At 39.6% G+C, this 22,167-nt stretch overlaps 1 protein-coding gene across 1 annotated transcript in view; it reads left to right on the top strand.

Moving 5' to 3' along the window:
• The window catches only part of LOC122073397, a 61,893-nt gene that overhangs the window by 14,427 nt on the left and 25,299 nt on the right, over positions 1-22,167 (top strand). Inside the window, exons 8-11 of the mRNA XM_042637982.1 lie at positions 8,809-8,945; positions 9,040-9,130; positions 9,437-9,502; positions 9,635-9,857. Coding sequence (XP_042493916.1) covers positions 8,809-8,945; positions 9,040-9,130; positions 9,437-9,502; positions 9,635-9,857 — 517 coding nt within the window. The remainder of the gene's footprint in view (positions 1-8,808; positions 8,946-9,039; positions 9,131-9,436; positions 9,503-9,634; positions 9,858-22,167) is intronic.

Raw genomic sequence — 22,167 nt, 5'->3', positions numbered from 1 at the left:
ACGATAACGTAGGGCCCCACCCCTAAAAGCCGAAGGGGGCAAGGTTCGGGATAAAAAGAGGGAGAAAGGAGGGGGTGGGTTCCAACTGGGGAGAAGGAGAGAGTGGAGGGATTTAGCTCCCTTGACAAGGATATTAATAGAGAGGAGGGAATCTTCTCTGAGAGGGATGGGAAAATCAAGGGAAAGACATCCTTCGTCAAGATTAGCAGAAGATAGACAGTATGAGAAGAGTCTTGTGGAGAAGCAGTGGTAGGGAGATCAATTTTCTTGGGATGATCACTGGCATCGTCATTGTCAGAGATAAGGGTAGAGAACCTATTGAAACCAACGGTAGCAGAAGAGGAGGGTACAGTCTAGTGGTAGCAGAGGAGCTCAAGGTTGGGAACCTTGGGAAAAGCCAGGTAGAGGGGTTGGGTGATGGGTCTTGGGTCGTTGGAGAGATCTTCTCCGTCCTTGGCTAGGATAACGGTCTGCACGCAAGTGGGGAGCGATAACCACCCTTACAGCTAGAGTCGCAACCGGAGAGGGTGGGTGAGCATCAGAATCAACAAAGGTGTTGATGTAAGGAGGGTGTCCATCATTGGCAGTAGCTGGCCGAGGCAAATCACTCCAACATTGGGGATCAAGCTAATGGGGAGGGGTGCACGCTTCTGTAGGTTGACCAAAAAACCTTGGAAAGCAGGCAACGGGGTGCCACTTCTGATCAAAACACTCCTCTTTTTGGAAAGAGTGGCCTCTGTCAGGGCCTTTTTAGCCAAAACTTCCACACAAAGACAAGCAAAGTAGAGTCTATCTATGAACTTAATTCTCCAGTCAAAGAACAAGGGCTTGTCTAGAACAGAGCCAGTGATATCGTCTTTGCACCAACAATGGAGAGGGAGGCCAAGGAGGGAGATCCCAAGAGGGATAGAACTAAGGTCAATACAGTGGAGCCCCCTTCGAGTATCTGTTGCTTTCCCTCTTCGGAGAATTTGAAAATGAAGAAGCCATTTTCTAGAAGGAAGGTTTCAAGGAATCTTTGGACTTCCAATTACTTACCCAAAGAGAGCTTAAAGATGTTAGAAGGGGGGTGCCGACCAATGATGTGGCCAACAAGGGAGTTCTGCCATTTACGAGCTTCTCCATCAAGCAGACTGGATGGACAGAGGGAGACTTTGGAGTCCCCCACGGCAGAGGGGAGACGAAGCAAAGGAGACCGAAGGTGATTGCCCAAAGAGGGAGCCCCAAGCCCACCCCCCATTCCTTCGAATCTGATCAGTAAGAACATGATCTTAACAACCCAGAGTGCTGGACCTATCAGGGATAGTGGGTTTCAAGCGAACATGGGGGAACAGGAAAAGGGGAGAGGATTCCAAGATCCTCCATGTCATCACACGAGGGATTGGGGTACTTAGGAGGTGAAGGCACCAACCTGGGGCTGTTTGTCTTGATGACAAAATGGGCTAAAAAGCTCTCCAAAACAATCACGTCAAGGGCAAGGAGAGAAGCGCTTAGGAAGTTGACTAGGGATTTTCTTGGAATCATAGTCTTGACTGATGTAGATAAGTCACTTAATGGGCTTATTTTATTGCAAATAAGTCTTGGATTGGGTTATGTATGTGTTGGGCCTTTGATCCCATGGGTTTTTTTTATAATGGGCCACTTTAATGAGCCTAAAATATGGGTAAAAAGTAGGAAAACGGGATTTAATTCATCAGTTTAGTTAGAGTCCTGTTTTGAGTCTATTTCCTTTGTGACTTTAGTTTTTAGTCAGTTTAGGTTTCCCTATTAGTGAATGACTAGTTAGTTACCTACTCTATGTTGGAGTTCTAGTCTAGTCCTATTTGGAGTCCAACTCCTATTATGTAAGGTCTAATCCTACTTGGAGTCTAACTCCTAGTTATGGTATGACTGCTAACTGCCCTCTATATATAGAGGAGCTTATGTATTCTCAATTCTCAGATTGAAATAAAGAAAATTGCAGTCAATTGTTTAGAAACAACTGGGATAGCTGTGGGTGAGAAACCTGGGCCAAGATAGCCTTTCTTCCCCGCCTTTATTGCCCACTTTTCTCCCTTGTTTTATTCAGTTTCTATTTACTGTTTACTGCAATTATTACTCTTTGAAAACCAGGCCTGTTCCCTAAGATTGATCAGCAATAAGACTCATCTATTGAAGCCAATCGATCTCCTTTACTGCTCATACCCGAGGTCTGATCTGTGAGCTCCTTTGAGGACCTGTTCTACGTCACAAGTGGACCACTCGATCCACTCTAGAGGCCTGTCTGAAGTTCCCAGCTGCTGTCCCTGTCAGACTCTCTCCTAGGTCTGATTTTCAAGAAAGTGAATATCTCAGCAATCAGCCATCAGAAGCCCTTCAAATTTTTGGGTTTTTGTACCCTCCCTAGGGACTACCTACACCCCAGAGTGCAGCTCATTCTGAGCTCCCCAGCTGAAGCCGCACCACTCTCTCTCTTGGGCCTGTGCAGGTGTTTTCTCTCTCCTGGCTGATTGTCTCTTTTTGGGGATTTTCTTTGTTGGGTCGTCTTTATCTTGTGGGGGTTATTTCTGATTGGTATTTCTTGTTTCTAAAGTATTCTTGAGTAGTATTGGGTCATAAGCTGTATTGTTTGGAGTTGTAATCTGTTGGGGTTAGTTACCTGTAACCTACTCCTACATTGTTGACCCTTTTAGGTTTTTATTCTTTTCCTCATATAAAGTAAGAACTCACCCATGTGTGCACTTAGGAAGCTAACTAGTATCAGCTTTTGTTATGCCTATGAAATTTTTTTACTACCTGTTCTGAAGCCCTTTGCTCTGTAATCCATTTTGTTTCTTGTGGGGCTTGAAGTATGATCCCACGAAGTATTAAATTTTATGAATTCTCATTCATGTTAGTAATTAATATATATGCCAATAAAAAAGTGGAAAAATGCAAACCTTATTTTCCATACTTGATTTGAAGCAGGATCAAAAACCAAGGAGAAGAAAAAATACAAGGGCCCAAAAGAGGGGAAAGAAAGAAAAAGAGAATATTCCTTTATTTGGGCAAGGTCTCAGATCTACTAAGATATAGCGGGGAAACAGCTTCATCAATTAGATTCAGACTGAACTTGAAAAAAAAAGGGGGCTATGAATTCATTGTATATCAAAATTGATTGGGACGAAATGTAGCAGTGTGGTCTGGCTTAAAATAGCTTATGTAAAATGCTATGTGAAGGCAGCAATGGCAATGCAAAGTAAAGTTACACAGTCGCACATACAAAAAAGAATTACTGTTAGCAAACACACCCAAAAATCAGTACAATAATTTTGAATCTATTGGGGCCATAGTAATATTGTAAGTACCTTTACTTCATATTTTTCTGATTTTATCATGGTTAACCATTTATTTCTTATACGTCAATCTTTTCAAAATGGACTGTATGTTGGATTTGTTGGGAAACATGTCCACATTCCTTTCCATGTTTTGGTGTTAACAAACAAACATACATCTTTAACTTGATTGTTAAAGTGTGATTAGCTTGAAGAAACCCTTAGAAGATCGAAGGTCGAATCAAGACATGAAGCTAAGCTTAAAGACATGAAACAGCAAACAAGAAGGAAAGAAGATAAAGGGTTAAAGAATGGAAGATTCAAGTGAAGAAGAAGACCACTAGGATAGATTAGCTATTTTTAATGTAATTTGTAATTTCCACATACTTATATGCACTCACCTCATGCATGTGCATTGCATCATATTAGAATGACCATAGAGCATGCCTTGACTAGGTATGGAAAGTTTCTAAGTGGTGTGGAACACACAGTAACCTAACTCAAGGGTATTTAGGGAATCTTAAAGTTAGTATCAGGAGACGAAACCTTCATAGAAGTTGTAGGAAATTGAGTTGTGATTCCAACACAACTGATCTCAAGTCAATCCAAGGTCGGACCAAAAAGTTATAGTCAAAACACTGGTGACTGGTCAGTATGACAGAGTATGTCATGTTGGCGGTCGACCGGCTGGAAGCCCCGGTCGACCGGAACCACCCGAGACCATAGGCGGTCGACTGTCTGGAAGCCCCGGTCGACCGGTTGAAAGTCCCGGTCGACCGGTGCTTGTCTGGAAGTACTCCAACGGCTATTTTTTGCCTACAACGGCTCTTGGCGGTTGACCGGCTACCAATGGCGGTCGACCGGTATACCCAGAATATGTCCGTTAGAGCTTGATTCCCTACCTAAAATGCGTCACTAAGTTCACCTATAAATACCCTAATCACTCTTAATTAATTATTGATTAAGAAAGAGCTTTAAGAGCATTGTTGCAAGCATTAGAGAAGTTTATTTTCTACTTGAGTTATTCTATTACACAAATCCCAAACAAGAGGCTCAAGTCTTAATCAAAGTCCTCTACTCTCTCCTGTGCAAGTCAAAGCCGTAAGAGAGGACTTTACAAAAGGTGCATCACTCATCATTTATTATTCATTATCATTTGCACCACACTTGAGGTATTCCTCTTATTCCACTATTTCTTATTTTCTGTTTTTTTTACAATTCTAGACTGTACTTAGGATTGTAAGGATACTCTTATCCTAAAAAGAGAAAGGTCTCTCTCTACCTCTAAAAGAGATTGTGAAGGCGTCTCTCTGCCTGGAAAGGAGATTTGTAAGGATACTCTTATCCATAAAAAGATTGTAAAGGTTTTTCTTCCCTACCTACTGTACTGAAAGGGAGAACTAGTGGAATACCTTACAAGAGGATTCTTGTAGGAAGTGGACTAGACTCAGATTGAGTTGAACCACTATATATCTTGTGTCGTGGTTGTTCTTATTTTATTTATTCAGTATTGTTTTTAAATTACAATCATACTTGTGATCTATACATCGAAAAGAGTTAAATTCCACTAGTATAACCTATTCACCCCCCCTCTAGGTTATTTCANGGTTGGGTGATGGGTCTTGGGTCGTTGGAGAGATCTTCTCCGTCCTTGGCTAGGATAACGGTCTGCACGCAAGTGGGGAGCGATAACCACCCTTACAGCTAGAGTCGCAACCGGAGAGGGTGGGTGAGCATCAGAATCAACAGAGGTGTTGATGTAAGGAGGGTGTCCATCATTGGCAGTAGCTGGCCGAGGCAAATCACTCCAACATTGGGGATCAAGCTAATGGGGAGGGGTGCACGCTTCTGTAGGTTGACCAAAAAACCTTGGAAAGCAGGCAAGGGGGTGCCACTTCTGATCAAAACACTCCTCTTGTTGGAAAGAGTGGCCTCTGTCAGGGCCTTTTTAGCCAAAACTTCCACACAAAGACAAGCAAAGTAGAGTCTATCTATGAACTTAATTCTCCAGTCAAAGAACAAGGGCTTGTCTAGAACAGAGCCAGTGATATCGTCTTTGCACCAATAATGGAGAGGGAGGCCAAGGAGGGAGATCCCAAGAGGGATAGAACTAAGGTTAATACAGTGGAGCCCCCTTCGAGTATCTGTTGCTTTCCCTCTTCGGAGAATTTGAAAATGAAGAAGCCATTTTCTAGAAGGAAGGTTTCAAGGAATCTTTGGACTTCCAATTACTTACCCAAAGAGAGCTTAAAGATGTTAGAAGGGGGGTGCCGACCAATGATGTGGCCAACAAGGGAGTTCTGCCATTTACGAGCTTCTCCATCAAGCAGACTGGATGGACAGAGGGAGACTTTGGAGTCTCCCACGGCAGAGGGGAGACGAAGCAAAGGAGACCGAAGGTGATTGCCCAAAGAGGGAGCCCCAAGCCCACCCCCCATTCCTTCGAATCTGATCAGTAAGAACATGATCTTAACAACCCAGAGTGCTGGACCTATCAGGGATAGTGGGTTTCAAGCGAATATGGGGGAACAGGAAAAGGGGAGAGGATTCCAAGATCCTCCATGTCATCACACGAGGGATTGGGGTACTTAGGAGGTGAAGGCACCAACCTGGGGCTGTTTGCCTTGATGACAAAATGGGCTAAAAAGCTCTCCAAAACAATCACGTCAAGGGCAAGGAGAGAAGCGCTTAGGAAGTTGACTAGGGATTTTCTTGGAATCATAGTCTTGACTGATGTAGATAAGTCACTTAATGGGCTTATTTTATTGCAAATAAGTCTTGGATTGGGTTATGTATGTGTTGGGTTATGTATGTGTTGGGCCTTTGATCCCATGGGTTTTTTTTATAATGGGCCACTTTAATGAGCCTAAAATATGGGTAGAAAGTAGGAAAACGGGATTTAATTCATCAGTTTAGTTAGAGTCCTGTTTTGAGTCTATTTCCTTTGTGATTTTAGTTTTTAGTCAGTTTAGGTTTCCCTATTAGTGAATGACTAGTTAGTTACCTACTCTATGTTGGAGTTCTAGTCTAGTCCTATTTGGAGTCCAACTCCTATTATGTAAGGTCTAATCCTACTTGGAGTCTAACTCCTAGTTATGGTATGACTGCTAACTGCCCTCTATATATAGAGGAGCTTATGTATTCTCAATTCTCAGATTGGAATAAAGAAAATTGCAGTCAATTGTTTAGAAACAACTGGGATAGCTGTGGGTGAGAAACCTGGGCCAAGATAGCCTTTCTTCCCCGCCTTTATTGCCCACTTTTCTCCCTTGTTTTATTCAGTTTCTATTTACTGTTTACTGCAATTATTACTCTTTGAAAACCAGGCCTGTTCCCTAAGATTGATCAGCAATAAGACTCATCTATTGAAGCCAATCGATCTCCTTTACTGCTCATACCCGAGGTCTGATCTGTGAGCTCCTTTGAGGACCTGTTCTACATCACAAGTGGACCACTCGATCCACTCTAGAGGCCTGTCTGAAGTTCCCAGCTGCTGTCCCTGTCAGACTCTCTCCTAGGTCTGATTTTCAAGAAAGTGAATATCTCAGCAATCAGCCATCAGAAGCCCTTCAAATTTTTGGGTTTTTGTACCCTCCCTAGGGACTACCTACACCCCAGAGTGCAGCTCATTCTGAGCTCCCCAGCTGAAGCCGCACCACTCTCTCTCTTGGGCCTGTGCAGGTGTTTTCTCTCTCCTGGCTGATTGTCTCTTTTTGGGGATTTTCTTTGTTGGGTGGTCTTTATCTTGTGGGGGTTATTTCTGATTGGTATTTCCTTGTTTCTAAAGTATTCTCGAGTAGTATTGGGTCATAAGCTGTATTGTTTGGAGTTGTAATCTGTTGGGGTTAGTTACCTGTAACCTACTCCTACATTGTTGACCCTTTTAGGTTTTTATTCTTTTCCTCATATAAAGTAAGAACTCACCCCATGTGTGCACTTAGGAAGCTAACTAGTATCAGCTTTTGTTATGCCTATGAAATTTTTTTACTACCTGTTCTGAAGCCCTTTGCTCTGTAATCCATTTTGTTTCTTGTGGGGCTTGAAGTATGATCCCACGAAGTATTAAATTTTATGAATTCTCATTCATGTTAGTATTTAATATATATGCCAATAAAAAAGCGGAAAAATGCAAACCTTATTTTCCATACTTGATTTGAAGCAGGATCAAAAACCAAGGAGAAGAAAAAATACAAGGGCCCAAAAGAGGGGAAAGAAAGAAAAAGAGAATATTCCTTTATTTGGGCAAGGTCTCAGATCTACTAAGATATAGCGGGGAAACAGCTTCATCAATTAGATTCAGACTGAACTTGAAAAAAAAAGGGGGCTATAAATTCATTGTATATCAAAATTGATTGGGACGAAAAGTAGCAGTGTGGTCTGGCTTAAAATAGCTTATGTAAAATGCTATGTGAAGGCAGCAATGGCAATGCAAAGTAAAGTTACACAGTCGCACATACAAAAAAGAATTACTGTTAGCAAACACACCCAAAAATCAGTACAATAATTTTGAATCTATTGGGGCCATAGTAATATTGTAAGTACCTTTACTTCATATTTTTCTGATTTTATCATGGTTAACCATTTATTTCTTATACATCAATCTTTTCAAAATGGACTGTATGTTGGACTGCCTCCATTTCCAGTGGTCAAAACAATCCTGTATATACGAGGCATAACTTGTTTAGGTTAAGTCCCACCAGCATCGAAATTGTATCGAATTCTTAAAAGTATTACTTGGCAGTTGACTGGTCTACTGCCATTTTGACAGTCAAAACTGGACTCTGCTCATTATAAAAAGGTTTTGGGATCTCCCCCCCCCCCCCCCCAACCAACGGTTGACGGTCTGGATGGTCCTTGAAAACATTGTCATTCATGCTCGCTTTCAATACTTGATTGATTAACTTAAACTGTTCAGTTCAGCTCATATAATGTATTTTTTATCTATTGATAAATTTTAGGTCACTCCAGCATAGCTAGCTGCTTGGTGATTTCTGACATATCTTAAATATTTGCCTTTCTCCTGGATGTTGGTTTTACAATGTCTATTATATGAAATAGATCTGATTTATCTCAAGCTTCTTTATAACAGTTACTTTATTGGATATATAATTGAGTGTAGAAGGAATATAAAAGGAAAGAGTATTTTTCCATGACTAATAATTGCATGTTCTAATCGTAAAAGTGATGACTATGGGAAGTTGAGAACCATTCCTATGAGTTATTTATCAACCCAAATCCATCCTGCCCCATGAAGCCCGCAACGGTCCTACTGATCTTACAATGTGGATGTATTTCAGGTGGGGCCCCCCAAAAATTGGCCAGATCGCTCGGACCTCGGCCCTTAGTTGTTTCGTAAAGCAAACCTGGCCTCCATCAATTTTGGGTTATCAAAAACCTTAATTATTAGGGTGGGGGCAAGGTGGATTGGGTTTTGCTATCTGTGCATTTTCGTAATCTGTTATTAGTTCTTAAGCTGACTTTTGATCAATTTTTTTTTTTGGGTCAATCGTCACAGATTGAACACAAAAATGAGGTGCTAACAGTGTATTCTCTGGATGCTGAGTTCACAAAACCATTATGGGTTTTCGGATTTAGCTCTTATGATTTTCTTCAGAGCAATGGGAATAACAACTTGATTGCCTGCAGCTACAGGTGTTACAAAATGTCTTACCTGCCTAAGTTAACTTTATAGTTCTCCGGAGTTGTATATTAAAATGAATGTAATTGCATTCTGTAATGCATGCAGGAAGAATGGGAGATCACATCTTGGAATCCTTGATGATACTCAAAGTTCATTATCTGTACTTGATGTTCCTTTGACTGATATAAACAATATCGTACGTTCAAAACTTCCTTTTGCTGGTTTGTATACATCTATAGCTTGAGAAATTTTAAGTGGTCACTCATAAACTGCAGACTGCATAGTGGTCCTTCATATACTGCACTGACTGCAGAGTGGTCACTCATAAACTGCACTGACTGCAGACTGCAGTATTATGTCAGACTGAATGTTGGTTGGCGTGCACAGTGTTGTGACCACTTGTGTATCGGTTTGGAATTGTAGTTTGTGGTTCTTTTTTAGCTAAGTAATAGTGGGTGTTGTAGGGAGCTGGTTTCTTATATCTATATAATTGTTTGTGCAGATTTCTGGGCACAGCTGTCTATACATTGACGGGGCATCAGCAGTCCATCCATTATCAGTGGCAAAGGCATGTTTCCTGCTCATCTTTTTTCTTTAATGATTTTTGCGGCATTAATGCTGAACAATATCAGATATTCCCATCTCTTAAATTTTTTAAAATTGTCATGCTTAATAGCATCCCATCTTTCTGTGTTTCCAGGTCACTTTGGTTGATAGTGAATCAAGAACAGTTGATTTCTCCATTATTTGGTCTGCATCGCCAGGCAGTACAAAGTACAACTCATATTTTAGCTTGCCAGAGTTAATTGAATTTCCAACAGAAGTTGCTGGGCAAAATGCATATGCATATTTTTATCCTCCATCCAATCCCTTCCATCAGGCTTATAAAGAAGAGAAGCCTCCATTGTTATTAAAAAGCCATGGTATAGATTATGTTTCCATATAAGAGTTTAGTTTCTTTCGTGGTTTAATTTTGGTCTTTAGCTAATTCAATCAATATATATTTTCATTGACATTGCTTTTATGATGCTATGGAGTAGTTTCTTTTGATGCTAATTGTTAGAGCAAACACAAAAGAAAAACAAAGGAAAAACAAAACAGATTCATGCAAGACACACAGATTTAACTAGGTTCACACATTGGTGTGGAGTGCTACATCCTCAGGCAAAGAAGAAGATGATTCACTATGTTGGAAGAAAGGTTATAGTGGAGATCTCTCAAGAACACCCAAATCACAACAAGAAACTCTCGCCCAGAAACCCTTACACGAAATTCCTCAAATCTCACTTGCTTACACAATAAGACATCTTACATATATATATGCTCCTTCAAGTTGGGTCGATCCATCGGGTACCATACCGCGGGTGTCGAAGCAGTTCAATCTTTGAAACAGGTCAAGAATTCGAGACAAACATAACACTACTCTTTATGATGGCTGCTGTATTTGCATGAACAGAAGTTCCTTTCTATGATCTTCATGTGCACTCTCTTTCCTTGCAAGGCAATACCATGGTTCGAAAACTTGGCAATATCTCACCGAAATTTTGGATTTTTTTTTTTATCGAAACGAAATGGAATACGAAACACAAAAGTACATAATTTCAGTCATTTCGGCCCAAAATATGGCACTATTTCATCGAAATTTCAGCCATCTTGTCATTTCGTTTCGCTTATTTTGCTAATTTAGGCCACTTATGCCATTAGCCCCCAAAATGGCCAATCGAAACACATGGAAAAAAGTAACTGTTTCGGTGAAATTTTCATATTTCAGTGGTTTTGAAACCACCGAAATGAAACGAGTTCTTGAACCTTGGGCAAAAACTCAACACTCACTTGTAAAGAGGGTCCGATTCCAGTGTCTCCTGCTTACTGACAATTTGCATTTTGAGTTTGGTTCCTCTGTTGTTGAGAATGGAGCCATGTCATTCTTAGAAGGGGAGAGTCATGCTTAGTTGTATGTCTCATCCCTCCTTTCATCGATATAACCAGTGAGGAGGTGGGCCAGTTGAATCTGTTTTGTGGGATAGGCATGTTTTGATCGTTTTAGGACTGTGTTGGCTCAATAATGGGTCATGTGGATGTAATTGCCATTCGTGATTATAATGGCATCATGACTTGCCACATTAGCAATCATGGGTTGGTTCATATGATAGAGGACTGGATCCCCATCTCATTGGTCAAGGTTTTATCCCAAACAAGTAGTGAAATTTCCTTAAAAAGTGATTTTAGTGCAAACACAGAATTGCAAGGATGGCAATAAATTCCATTACAGTTGATGTGATTCTTGTAATCTTATGAACCTTCAGACGCTTTTTAACCACGTTGTGTGCGTGTTTTAGGCTAAAATTACCAGCAGGATGGGTTGTGTCCTGTACCACATGGTTCCACTGTTGACAACCAAGTCTGCCACATGGCAAGAAAGTGTAGCCTCACTAAAAAGACCCAAAACTTAAAATTGTTGGGAAATTTGTATCTTTCCCTTGAAATTTTTAAGTCTTACAGGTGAAAATGGTGGTGCCCCTTCATATTTATTTTTGTAAGGAAAGAGTTGAGCTAGTCGGCTTTATATCTTTCCTATTCTCTTCTTTTATTAAGCTTTATCGTCATTAACTCATGTCCTGGACGGCTGGACCATCCATATCTGCCACTTTTCCCCTTCTAATTCCATGGTCAGTTAGATTAAGAATTGAGTCTAATCAATTTAAATTCACCCATTCTCCATTCTTGCTTGTTTAGTTCTTTTATTACACTGGTCTGTTAACTTATGCTTGGAGATGTTGGTTCCTTCATCTGCCAGGTTATATAAGCTACCAAACCTATCCTGCATCACTGGCAGGAGATTAGAGTGCATGATCAATGTAATTCAAGTGAAGTTTAGTGGTCTTGATTTGAAAGAATATCAAAGGAATCAGAAAATTTATGAAAGTCAATTGATTCTCTTTCGTTAGTTTGTCTTGTGCTCTGCTGATGGCAATGCCGAAGGTGGATTAACAAGTCATACTTCTTTTGTACTCTTCCATTTGGGAGCCTGGACGTTAATCGATGTACATCCTTTTTAATTTGTAATAAATATAATCTTTTGCTGACCTTTAACAAAAAAAAAAAAAAAAAAAAAAAGAAGAGGAAATTGGTGAAAGTTTTGGCAAATCCTTTTAGCTGTCAGTATAGGGCTTGAAAGTAAACTCTAAAATGGATAATAATTGATGAAGGATATCAAGAGAAGCAAACAAACTAGTCCATAAAAAGTAATTAGCAGTCGCAGTATTGAAGAATTAACCTTAGAGTGGATAAAACATGATAAACAGCGAGCAAAAATTGAGAAACAGTGATAACAAAGCTGAGAGAGGCAGATTGAACCTCTTGATGACAGCCAAGGATTTCTGTGATCATAGGCTATCAGATATTTTATTCCATTACCAGAAATCGGAATTATCGTGGTTCTTGCAATTGCTCCTTATATTTGTAGGCTCACAGCTATTCCTAATTCTAATAGAACTTTGTGATGAAAGATTAACTCTACCTTAACTAGTACTGAAATGAAAAAATTTATGAAGAAATCTTCTCGGCTCTGATTATCTTCCAAAATAAGAGACTTAACTCAGTTACAAATAATTTTCCTATTTCAACTGAAGAACCCTTCTTGTTAGGAAACCTGGTATCCACTAAAGATTCTTAAACACCACAATAATTTTTGGACCTGCTATAATTAAAATAATTTGGAATTACTAACAATAGAAAACACTAGAGGCAAGGTGACAGTGGTGCATTGGGCGATGGCAGATCCTCTCTTCATAGAAATTCCCTCCACGTTTCTTTTTAGTGATTGGGATAATATAATAAGGTTTAGCATTTTCAGGCAGATGATAGGAGTAAGTGTCTTAGTTAGTTTCAAGTTTTTGTTTTAGAAGTCGATTAGGATTCTTTGTTTTCTTTTCTTACATATGTAACCCACCCATCGAAATATGCAGATTGGAGTTGGATGGAGTAGAAGTTTTGAGTTTCGCATGTTGCTGAGTTGCTGGTCATGTGACTGGTTTTGCTCTCTTTTCTCTTAGCTAATCTGTTCCTTTCTATCAGGTGTGACCCTTCCTTTCTTACTCCTATTTCCTTCTGTTATTTCTCTTCTTTTCTTCTTTTTTAGTCCAGACGGTTCCTTGTTTCTGAAACCAGTCTCAGATTGCTATTTTTATTAGTATCTTCTCTGTTAGTTATTATATAGGTCTGAAACTTGGCATCAATTTCTAATAGAGTCTATCTGTTCTTACCAGTTTCTACATAAATTAATGCTGATTTACTAACCTGCTCTGTTTCTATGAAATTTTCTCCAACTGGTTTGCTGCCTTTGTTTCCCTCATAAGGTTGGAGACAGCCTTTGTTATTTACATATTAGGCTAGACTTTCTAGTAATGGTTAAAAAAATCCCTCCTATTCTGAGTTCTTTATATTTCACTGTACTGATGTTTAATTTAATAACATCCCCCCTTTACTGAAGTTATTTCTGTTTTAACCCCTATCTTCTCTGAAATTCCAATTTCATCCTTCCCTCTTGAATCTAATACCCATTCTGTCCCTGTTTTGTTACTCTTCCTTAGTAGGGTTCTGAATTTCCATTTATTTATGAGATTGCCACTGTTCCTTTAAAATTGAGTTTTTTATTCTGTGGCCCATAGTGATTCTAATTTAAGGGTTTTGGAATCCGGGATCAGATCAGGGTGTGGTGAAGCTAGACTTTGATGGCTCATCTATGGGTAACCAGGATCTTTCAGGAGTGCAGGGGAATTATTAGATCTTTTACAGTGGCAGTTCTGGGAGCCTATTCAGCTCCCATTGTGGGAACTGTTCTTGAGCAGAGTTGTTTTCTCTTAGCATCTGTTGGAGTTCACCTTGAAGGCTTGGAGGGGAGATTTGGCAGCATTGTGGTGGAGGGAGATTCAGATACTATCATCGCATGGGTGGCTTCAGGATTCCTCTTTGGATGAGCCTTGGAGGCTCACTCACATCATATGAAATGTTCAACTGTGAAATGTTAGATCTTTAGCTTGAGATTGACAAATGCCATGGCAGGTTCCTTGGCTAGGCCGGGTGTTCATTTTGTTTTGCTGTTCTGAGAACTCTTTTCGTTTTCCCGATTAGAGAGGTTCCCAGTTGTTTCATCTCTAGGGGTAGAGGGTTGGGGGGCGTTGATGTACTTGTATTGGGTTCTTTTTGTTGAGGCTTTGTTCTTGTGTTTATTTATCATTAATAAAATCACTCTTGTCACTTACCCCACCGCCCCCCCCCCCAAAAAAAAAAAAAAAGAAAAAAGAAAAAAAAAAGATTTACTAAAAATGCTAAATTAACAAATTGCTGTCAAGATGCTACCACATGGCCACATGGCCACATCAGCTCTTTGTTTTCTATTTTATTGCTTCATAGTGGTTTCACTTTCACTCTTGTTGGAATCTTAAATCAATCACTCTCAATCATGGTTTTAACTTTTTCCATGGATTTTTTGGTCTTTCAGGAGTGTGAAAGATAAATTCAGAATTTGGTGTGAATGTATGAAAATGGGACTGAATTACTGAAAATGATGGAAATATGCTTTAATATTAGGAATGATAAGAGGCACATGATAACACACCAATAACAGCTATAAACAATCATTTAGACTAAGTTCAGAACATACTTATTAAGTGCCACGTAAATTGTGAGATTCTCATAGTAAGAATTACATCATTTGATTTGCTTAAATAATGAAGTCATCACTTGTTTCTTTGTTTATTTCCTTCTCCCCCCTGCCCCCCTTTTTTGTTGACTGGCATTTACTCATGCGTTTGAAGTGGCATGCACAGCTTGCTTGGTTCACTGAGAAACCACTCTGGTTGTACAGTTCAGTCCATGTTTTCAACCACATTGCATCATTCTCTAATTGACTTATTCACAAGTTCTGCATAAAACAAGTGAACCAGTCAGGTGTTAAGAGCATAGTTTTTACGGTGGTAAGGCGACGGAGGCGTTTGAGGGTCTTTCGGAGCACCTTAGCGATAAGGTGGGCATAAAGCGTCGCCTTATTGATTAAAGCGTTCTTGTGTAATTTTTTTATAAAACCAATCTATTTGGTTCAAATCCTAATTGAATCCTATTACTCATATGTTAAATAAATATTAAAGGTTCATATTCATACCAATGTAAGATATTCATCAAGAAAAAAAATCAATAAAGTGAATAAAATAAGTTCATCTTCATCAATCATCAATCATCATAACATGTTAACATATAATATAAATACATAATTATGAAACAAAATTATAAATATAAAGAAAAGAAGACATAAAAAATACAAGTATTTATTATACTTACCTCTATGATGCCAAAATGAGTGCCTAAGCCCTAAGGTCATCGAATATATTTCTACTCCTGACAAAGAAGAATGAAGCTCACCGCTGCAGGAGCAAAATGGTCGCCTAGATCAGTGGTTCTTCCTTGTTCCTTGATTCCTTCTCAAAGCCCTTTCTTAAAACCCTTGACAAAATCCAAATCTTGTTTGTGAATCGTGTTTTTGTTTTGTTTGTTTTGGTTATTTTTGGTGGAGTAAAGCTGATTTCATACATCTCAAGTGTTAACAAAATTATACACCTACCAATAAAAAATCTATATTTGGAATCTTCATCAAGTAATTTTAAAATGTATTTAAAAAAAAAAAGAAAAAACTCATAAGGCGGAGCACTGCCTTACCATCTCTAGACCGCATCAACGCCAAGGCGCTGGTAAGGCGACGCCTTAGTAGCCGCCTTAAAAACTATGGTTAAGAGTAGTATAGTTTAAAACATTAATATACCTAATATTAGAAATTCCTTTCACGAGCACAGCTCTTTTTTGTCAGGATCTACCTTGTTGGCCATTTTTTTGGGTATTTTGGAGGAGGAGAGGAACACCGTATATTAGAGATTCCTTTTCAGATGAGGATCAGGTTATAAAATGCATTACTGTTGAGTCTCAAGGCAGTCATTGGGCTGCTGCCCCTTGTTTTCAGACATCTTCTTCAGCTTCTAGACTCTCCTCCAAGACTACACTTTTTTGTCACATGGATTCCTCCTCTAACATCTGGAAGCTTAACTTTGAGCTGTTCTTTAGGCAATCTGGGCCATCTAGAAAGGGGATGGGTAGGGGAGGATCATGGGCAGATCATAAGAGCCTCTTCTGGCCCTATTGGCAAGAACAATTCTTTTGGGGTTGAGTTCTTGGCTGCTGCATGGGTCCAGACATTGCTTTCTCTTTTGGAGCTCACGATCTTTTTATTGAAGGGGACTCACCTATTGCCAATGTGAATATGTGAATGATCTTGGCATTTTTTGTGTCCTATTAGTCACATTTGCCACCTTGCTTGCCCAGTGAATATAATGCAGTTGCATTAGGCATTAATCCTGTATGGATGCTTATATCTAAGCTTGGGAGACCATAAGGTGCTGGTGGCAGTCCAATGGGCTGACATTGACCTTTGAGTACAACAACAACTCAGCCATATCCCAACTAAATGGGGTGAACTATATTAATCTTCGCCATCCAATCTAATGCAGGAGTAGATTACAAGTAACTAACTCCGCAGTTTATAACCCCAAACAATACAAATAGGAGCAAGAAACAAAGAAATAATACCATCAAATAAACCCCTAAGGATACAATACTAATATAGGAGCAAAACTAGCCCAAAATCCAACCCGATAGGAGAGAGAAGACCTTCTATAGAGCTGGAGAGAGAAAGATGCGGCCAGGTCTATGGGAGTCCGATTGAGCTGTACTTTTGGGTGTAGATAGTCCCTAGGGAGGGCACAAAAACCCCCAATTATGAAGGGCTTCTGACGGCTGGTTATGGAGTTACACACTTTCTTGATTTTCATACCTAATAGAGAGAATGTGAAGAATTTTGCAAGAACATCAACTTGTCTTCTTCAGATAACCTTCAAGAGAGGATTGATTGATCTGCTTAGAGTATAGAACTAGTCCTCCAAAGGATCTGTAGATCAGATCTCAAACTTGTGTAGCAATGAGGGTCGATTGGCTTCAAGAACAAGAACTCTTTGGCTGGCTGATTCTGATTTTGTATGCTTTAACAGGTCTGAACTTCTAATAATAATAAACAGAAAATTAAAATAGAAAAAGAAGAATCGATGGAGGGTTGAGAAGGGTGAAAGAGAATAAAGGAATGGGTATCTCACCCCTCAGGTTTTGGGTATCACACCCCTCAAAGATTTAGGCATCTCACCTCTCAATAACAGTTTTTTTAGCTAAAGTGTAATCACTCAATAATTCATTCATTCAAATCTCCAATTATGAGTACATAGGCTCCTCTATTTATAGAGGGCAGAATAGCAATCAAACTACTTAGGAGCTAGTTTCCCAATAGGACTAGACACTCCTACTACAACTAGGAATTCAAAATAGGACTAGGACTTGACTTTATGACTCCAACATGGAGTAGAACTAACTAACTAATAGTCCATATAGGACTTTATAACCGACCAATGGCCTAATGGGCCTTTATTGAATTAAACAGCAACTAACTAAACTAATGAATTAAATCCCGTTTTTCTACCTTCTACCCATATTTTAGGCCCATTAAAGTGGCCCATTTCAAAGAAAACCCATGGGATCAAAGGCCCAACACATATATAACACAACCCAGGGCTTATTTGCAATAAAATAAGCCCAAGTGACTTATCTACATCACAATCAGCTCTATTTGACATCATACTTGATACAAAGCCTAAGCTATACATGTCTTTCCGCACTACTTCTCCTAAGGACATTCTAGGTCTGCCCCCTACATCTTTTAGATCTTTCAATCTGAATCAAATCACTCCTATGTGCTGGAGCATCCAAAGGCCTCCATTGAACATGACCATGTCACCTCAAACGAATTTCTTGTAGCTTATCATGTTTTGGAGCTACTCCCAAACTAGATCTAATATGATTGTTCCTTACTTTATCCTTCCTAGTTTTACCACTGATGTAGATACGGCTGCCCTTACCTAGTTGGACCAGCATGACCAACTTTGGAAACCAAGAGCCAAGAAGAACCGGTCCAGCCTAGGGTTTTGGTCCAATAAGGGTTGGAAATAAAAATTAGTAGTTATTTAGTATTTCATTTCATGCCTTTTATCTTCCAGATTTGAATGTAGGAGTTAGGATTTATTTCCTTTGCATTAGTTTCCTTTTACGATTATTTCCTAGTTTAGGTTAGATACTATGTTAGTAGAGTTTCCAATTTCATGTCTTTATTTTCTATATATTGGTTGTAGTCGATGGATATGCAGAGAATGATGAATTAATTATTTTGGGTGAAGTTGTGGTTATGCTTGGTCGTGTGAATCTCCTCCCCTCCCCCTTTCTCCTGTGTGATTCTTCCCTTCTTCCCTTCTTCCCTAAGGCCCCCCATCAATTGGTATTAGAGCCGAAGGATCCCATTCCTTCCCCCATCTGTCTTCTTCTTTTCCCCATTCTCATTCTCTCTTTCGGTTCAATTGAGGCTGAGAACAAAAAAAAAATCGATTCTGTTTTCTCTAGACAGAATCGACCCCTGTCTCTCCGTGTCCCTCCCTTCTTTCTCTTGACTTCCTTCCATCGAAACCCTTCTCTAGGGTTCCGCCAGCAAAAAAAGAAAAAAAAAGAAAAAAAAGAAAAAAAAAGAAAAAAAAGAAAAAAAAAGAAAAAAAGAAGAAAAAAAAGAGAAAAGCAGCAGAAAAGAGAACAGAAGACAGAAGAAAGAAGAAGATGAAGTAGAGAAGTCGAAGAGAGTGAGAGGTGAGACTCCTTCCTGTGTCGAAGCTCTCGCTACAGTCACCTCCCACATTAGCGTCTCCTTCGAAGTCGACCCTCCCTGTTTTAGGGTTCTGCCCAGTGGAAAAAAAGAAAAAAAATAAAAGACGGAAGAAGAAGAAGAGAAGGCGAGAAGAAAGAAGAAGAAGAAGAAGAGAAGACGAGAACAGAAAGAGTCGAGACATACCTGCTATTGGTTCTATCGCAAGAAGAATGGCCTTCTTTTGTTGGTAACCCAAACCCCACCTCGAGACCTTTCTTCCTTATTTTCTTTCTTTTAATCTTCTATTTCCCCACTCTGCCCCTCACTTTATACTTTATTTTCTTTGCCTATTTATTCTTATTTCCCACTCTACCCTTTACTACATGCGTGGTGTTTACCTTGTGATTCTATTTGATAATCCTTATAATTACTACCCTGCCACTCACTTAAAGGGTTTCACTTTAATTACAAGTTTGCCATCATTATCGTAAACTTCATATATTTACCATTCCGCCATTACCTGTGAGTATCCTTTGCTTATCTCTACCATGGTAGCCAATAGTGAAGTTGTTCAACAGCTGAACTCTTATAAAGGAAAAACTGATACAAAATTTGATGTTCTCACTACCATTGTCACGTCCCTTAAGACAATGGTGGAATCTATGCAAGCTTCTACGGAATCCATGCAAGTTTCTATTGATCGTTTAGTGACAGCAGATAAAGGGAAGAGTCTCATTTAGTCTGGGGATTCTTCCAACACCACTCCACAGGATCCGTCATTACCACTACCACCACCGCCACCACATCATACACCACCACCACCTCTTCCACCACCATATGGTACTGGTAGATATGATGATGGAGCAGAACGGGCAGCAAGGTTGAATGTCCTTGATTTTTATGGGGAAAACAATCCAGAATTGGACCTTGACTAGATTCACAGCTTAGAAACATTCTTCAGATGGTATGACCGTATGGGTTGACTGAGGCCCAAAAGATCCTATTTGCAGAGGCCAAATTGAAAGGCACGGCCCAAGTCTGGTGGATCAAGCAACAACAACAGAACTGAACCTGAGGCATTGGTTTAGTCACTACTTGGGCTGAAATTCATGAAGTCATGAACCGAAGATTCTTGCCTTCTGATTACAAGCAATGCATGCATCTCAGGTTTGCACAGTTGAAATAGGAGAATTTGACTGTTGAAGAATATGTTGCAAGATTTTATTATTTGGCCACTCGTTCTGATTTTGAGTGGGATGAAGAAGTATTAGTGGCACAATTTCGCAATGATTTGCACCCTCAACTCAGTGTTGTCCTCGCGTCTAGTCGACTGCCTACTATGGAAGACGCCGTGCAAGTAGCGTATCAGGTTAAGGAAAGTCCGAAACGCCCATACAATCGGAGAAATTTTACAGATACTTTTCCTCGAGGTATTAGTTCCATGCTGCAACAGCCTCCTAACTAAGAAAGGTCACCTAGCAAACCACAGGCCAGTGCTACATCTATGGCCTCTTCACGACCTAGTCGGCCGTATTCTCCACCTCGATATGTTTTTGAAATGTCATCTTCACGGCCTACTCGTCCATACTCACCCTCTCGGCGTGGTTCAGATAAACCTTCTGATGCAACAAAATTTACAGTTCAGTGCTACTCATGCCATGGATTTGGACATATCAGTGCTTAATGTCCTAGCCATTTGGTTGCTTTTCTTGATAAGGATTCTCCTATACCATATATTCCCCAAGAGCAACTTGGTTCTGACACAGTTGATTTAAGAGAAGAGCGTGCGCCAAGTGAAGTCAATGACACTCTCAGTGATGAAGACCAAAATCCTTTTTATGTCATTCGTCATGTGTTGACCACTCAGAAAGCCACTTACAATGAAGATTGGCGATGCAATAGTATTTTTCAGACTCGTGTGAAGTGCAATGACCAGTTGTTAACCTTAGTCATTGATGGAGATAGTTGCACTAATGTTGTATCTGAAGACACTGTTTGTAAGCTGGGATTGAATACAGAACCACATCCAAATCCCTACAAGGTTGCTTGGGTGAACAACACTAATCTCAAAATCACAGATAAGTGTTTGGTCACATATTCTATTGGTGGATTTAAGGATACAATCCAATGTGATGTCCTCCCTCTGAAGGTGTGCCATATCTTTCTTGGTCGACCTTAGTTGTTTGACAAGAAAGTACAGCATTGTGACTATGCCAATACCTATGCTTTCAAGCATGCCAACAAGACTATGAAGTTTCATCCTTCCAAAGATCTCCCTGAAATTAAGCTCAAGAAGATGGTGGGATCATTCCTCATTTAGCGTATTCCTTCAGATGGTCTCCTTGGTCCTTTCTCTAACACGACGGATTCGAGTTCTTTTCAGAGGAGGAGAGTTGATGCAGATACGGCTGCCCTTACCTGGTTGGACCAGCATGACCGGCTTTGGAAACCAAGAGCCAAGAAGAACCGGTCCAGCCCAGGGTTTTGGTCCAATAAGGGTTGGAAATAAAATTAGTAGTTATTTAGTATTTTATTTCATGCCTTTTATTTTCCAGATTTGAATGGAGGAGTAAGGATTTATTTCCTTTGCATTAGTATCCTTTTACGGTTATTTCCTAGTTTAGGTTAGATACTATGTTAGTAGAGTTTCCAATTTCATGTCTTTATTTTCTATATATTGGCTGTAGTCGATGGATATGCAGAGAATGATGAATTAATTATTTTGGGTGAAGTTGCGGTTATGCTTCGTCGTGTGAATCTCCTCCCCTCCGCCATTCCCCTGTGTGATTCTTCCCTTCTTCCCTAAGGCCCCCCATCAACCACTCATCCATCTCACCCTCCTCTCCGCTACACTGAAATTGACCTTTGAGTAGACTGAGTAGTTATATTATAGGATGGGCCTTTTATTTTCTTGGGTTTTATCATAATAGGCCTAAAGTGGGGATAAAGTTTGTAGATAGGATTAGTATTTTGTGTTAGATTGGAATACGTAATAGCTAGATAGAGTTCTATTTGAGTTTATTTACTTTATCTGATCACAGATTTGGTCATTAGGCCTGCTTGCATCTGATATCAATAATCAGAATTTTTAGATTGCATTGGAATACGTCATTCCAATGGAGACCAAGACTAGCAGACTGTAGCTGCTGATGATTTTTCTAATCAGAGTTCTCAGTCCCAGGCTTTGTATTGGGGAGAGTATTGCCAAGTTAAATTGTAGCATCTGTTTTTTTTTTTTTTTTTTTTTTGCCTCCTCTTTCTTGTTTTGTTTCCTGTTGAGAGTGGCGCGGTGATTCCATCTTTTTTACTCTATTCTCTTATAATGTAATCTTTTTAATTTTTAATAACCACCATTATGCATTGTACTTAAGTCTAGTTTAGTTTCTCAATTTATGGAGTAGACTTGGATGCTGATGTTAAAAAATATTTAGCCTCTTATATATATATATATATAT

The sequence above is a fragment of the Macadamia integrifolia genome, chromosome 3 (genome assembly GCF_013358625.1).
Source record: "Macadamia integrifolia cultivar HAES 741 chromosome 3, SCU_Mint_v3, whole genome shotgun sequence".
NCBI classification, from domain to species: Eukaryota; Viridiplantae; Streptophyta; class Magnoliopsida; order Proteales; family Proteaceae; genus Macadamia; species Macadamia integrifolia.
This window is presented reverse-complemented; position numbering and strand designations above follow the sequence as displayed.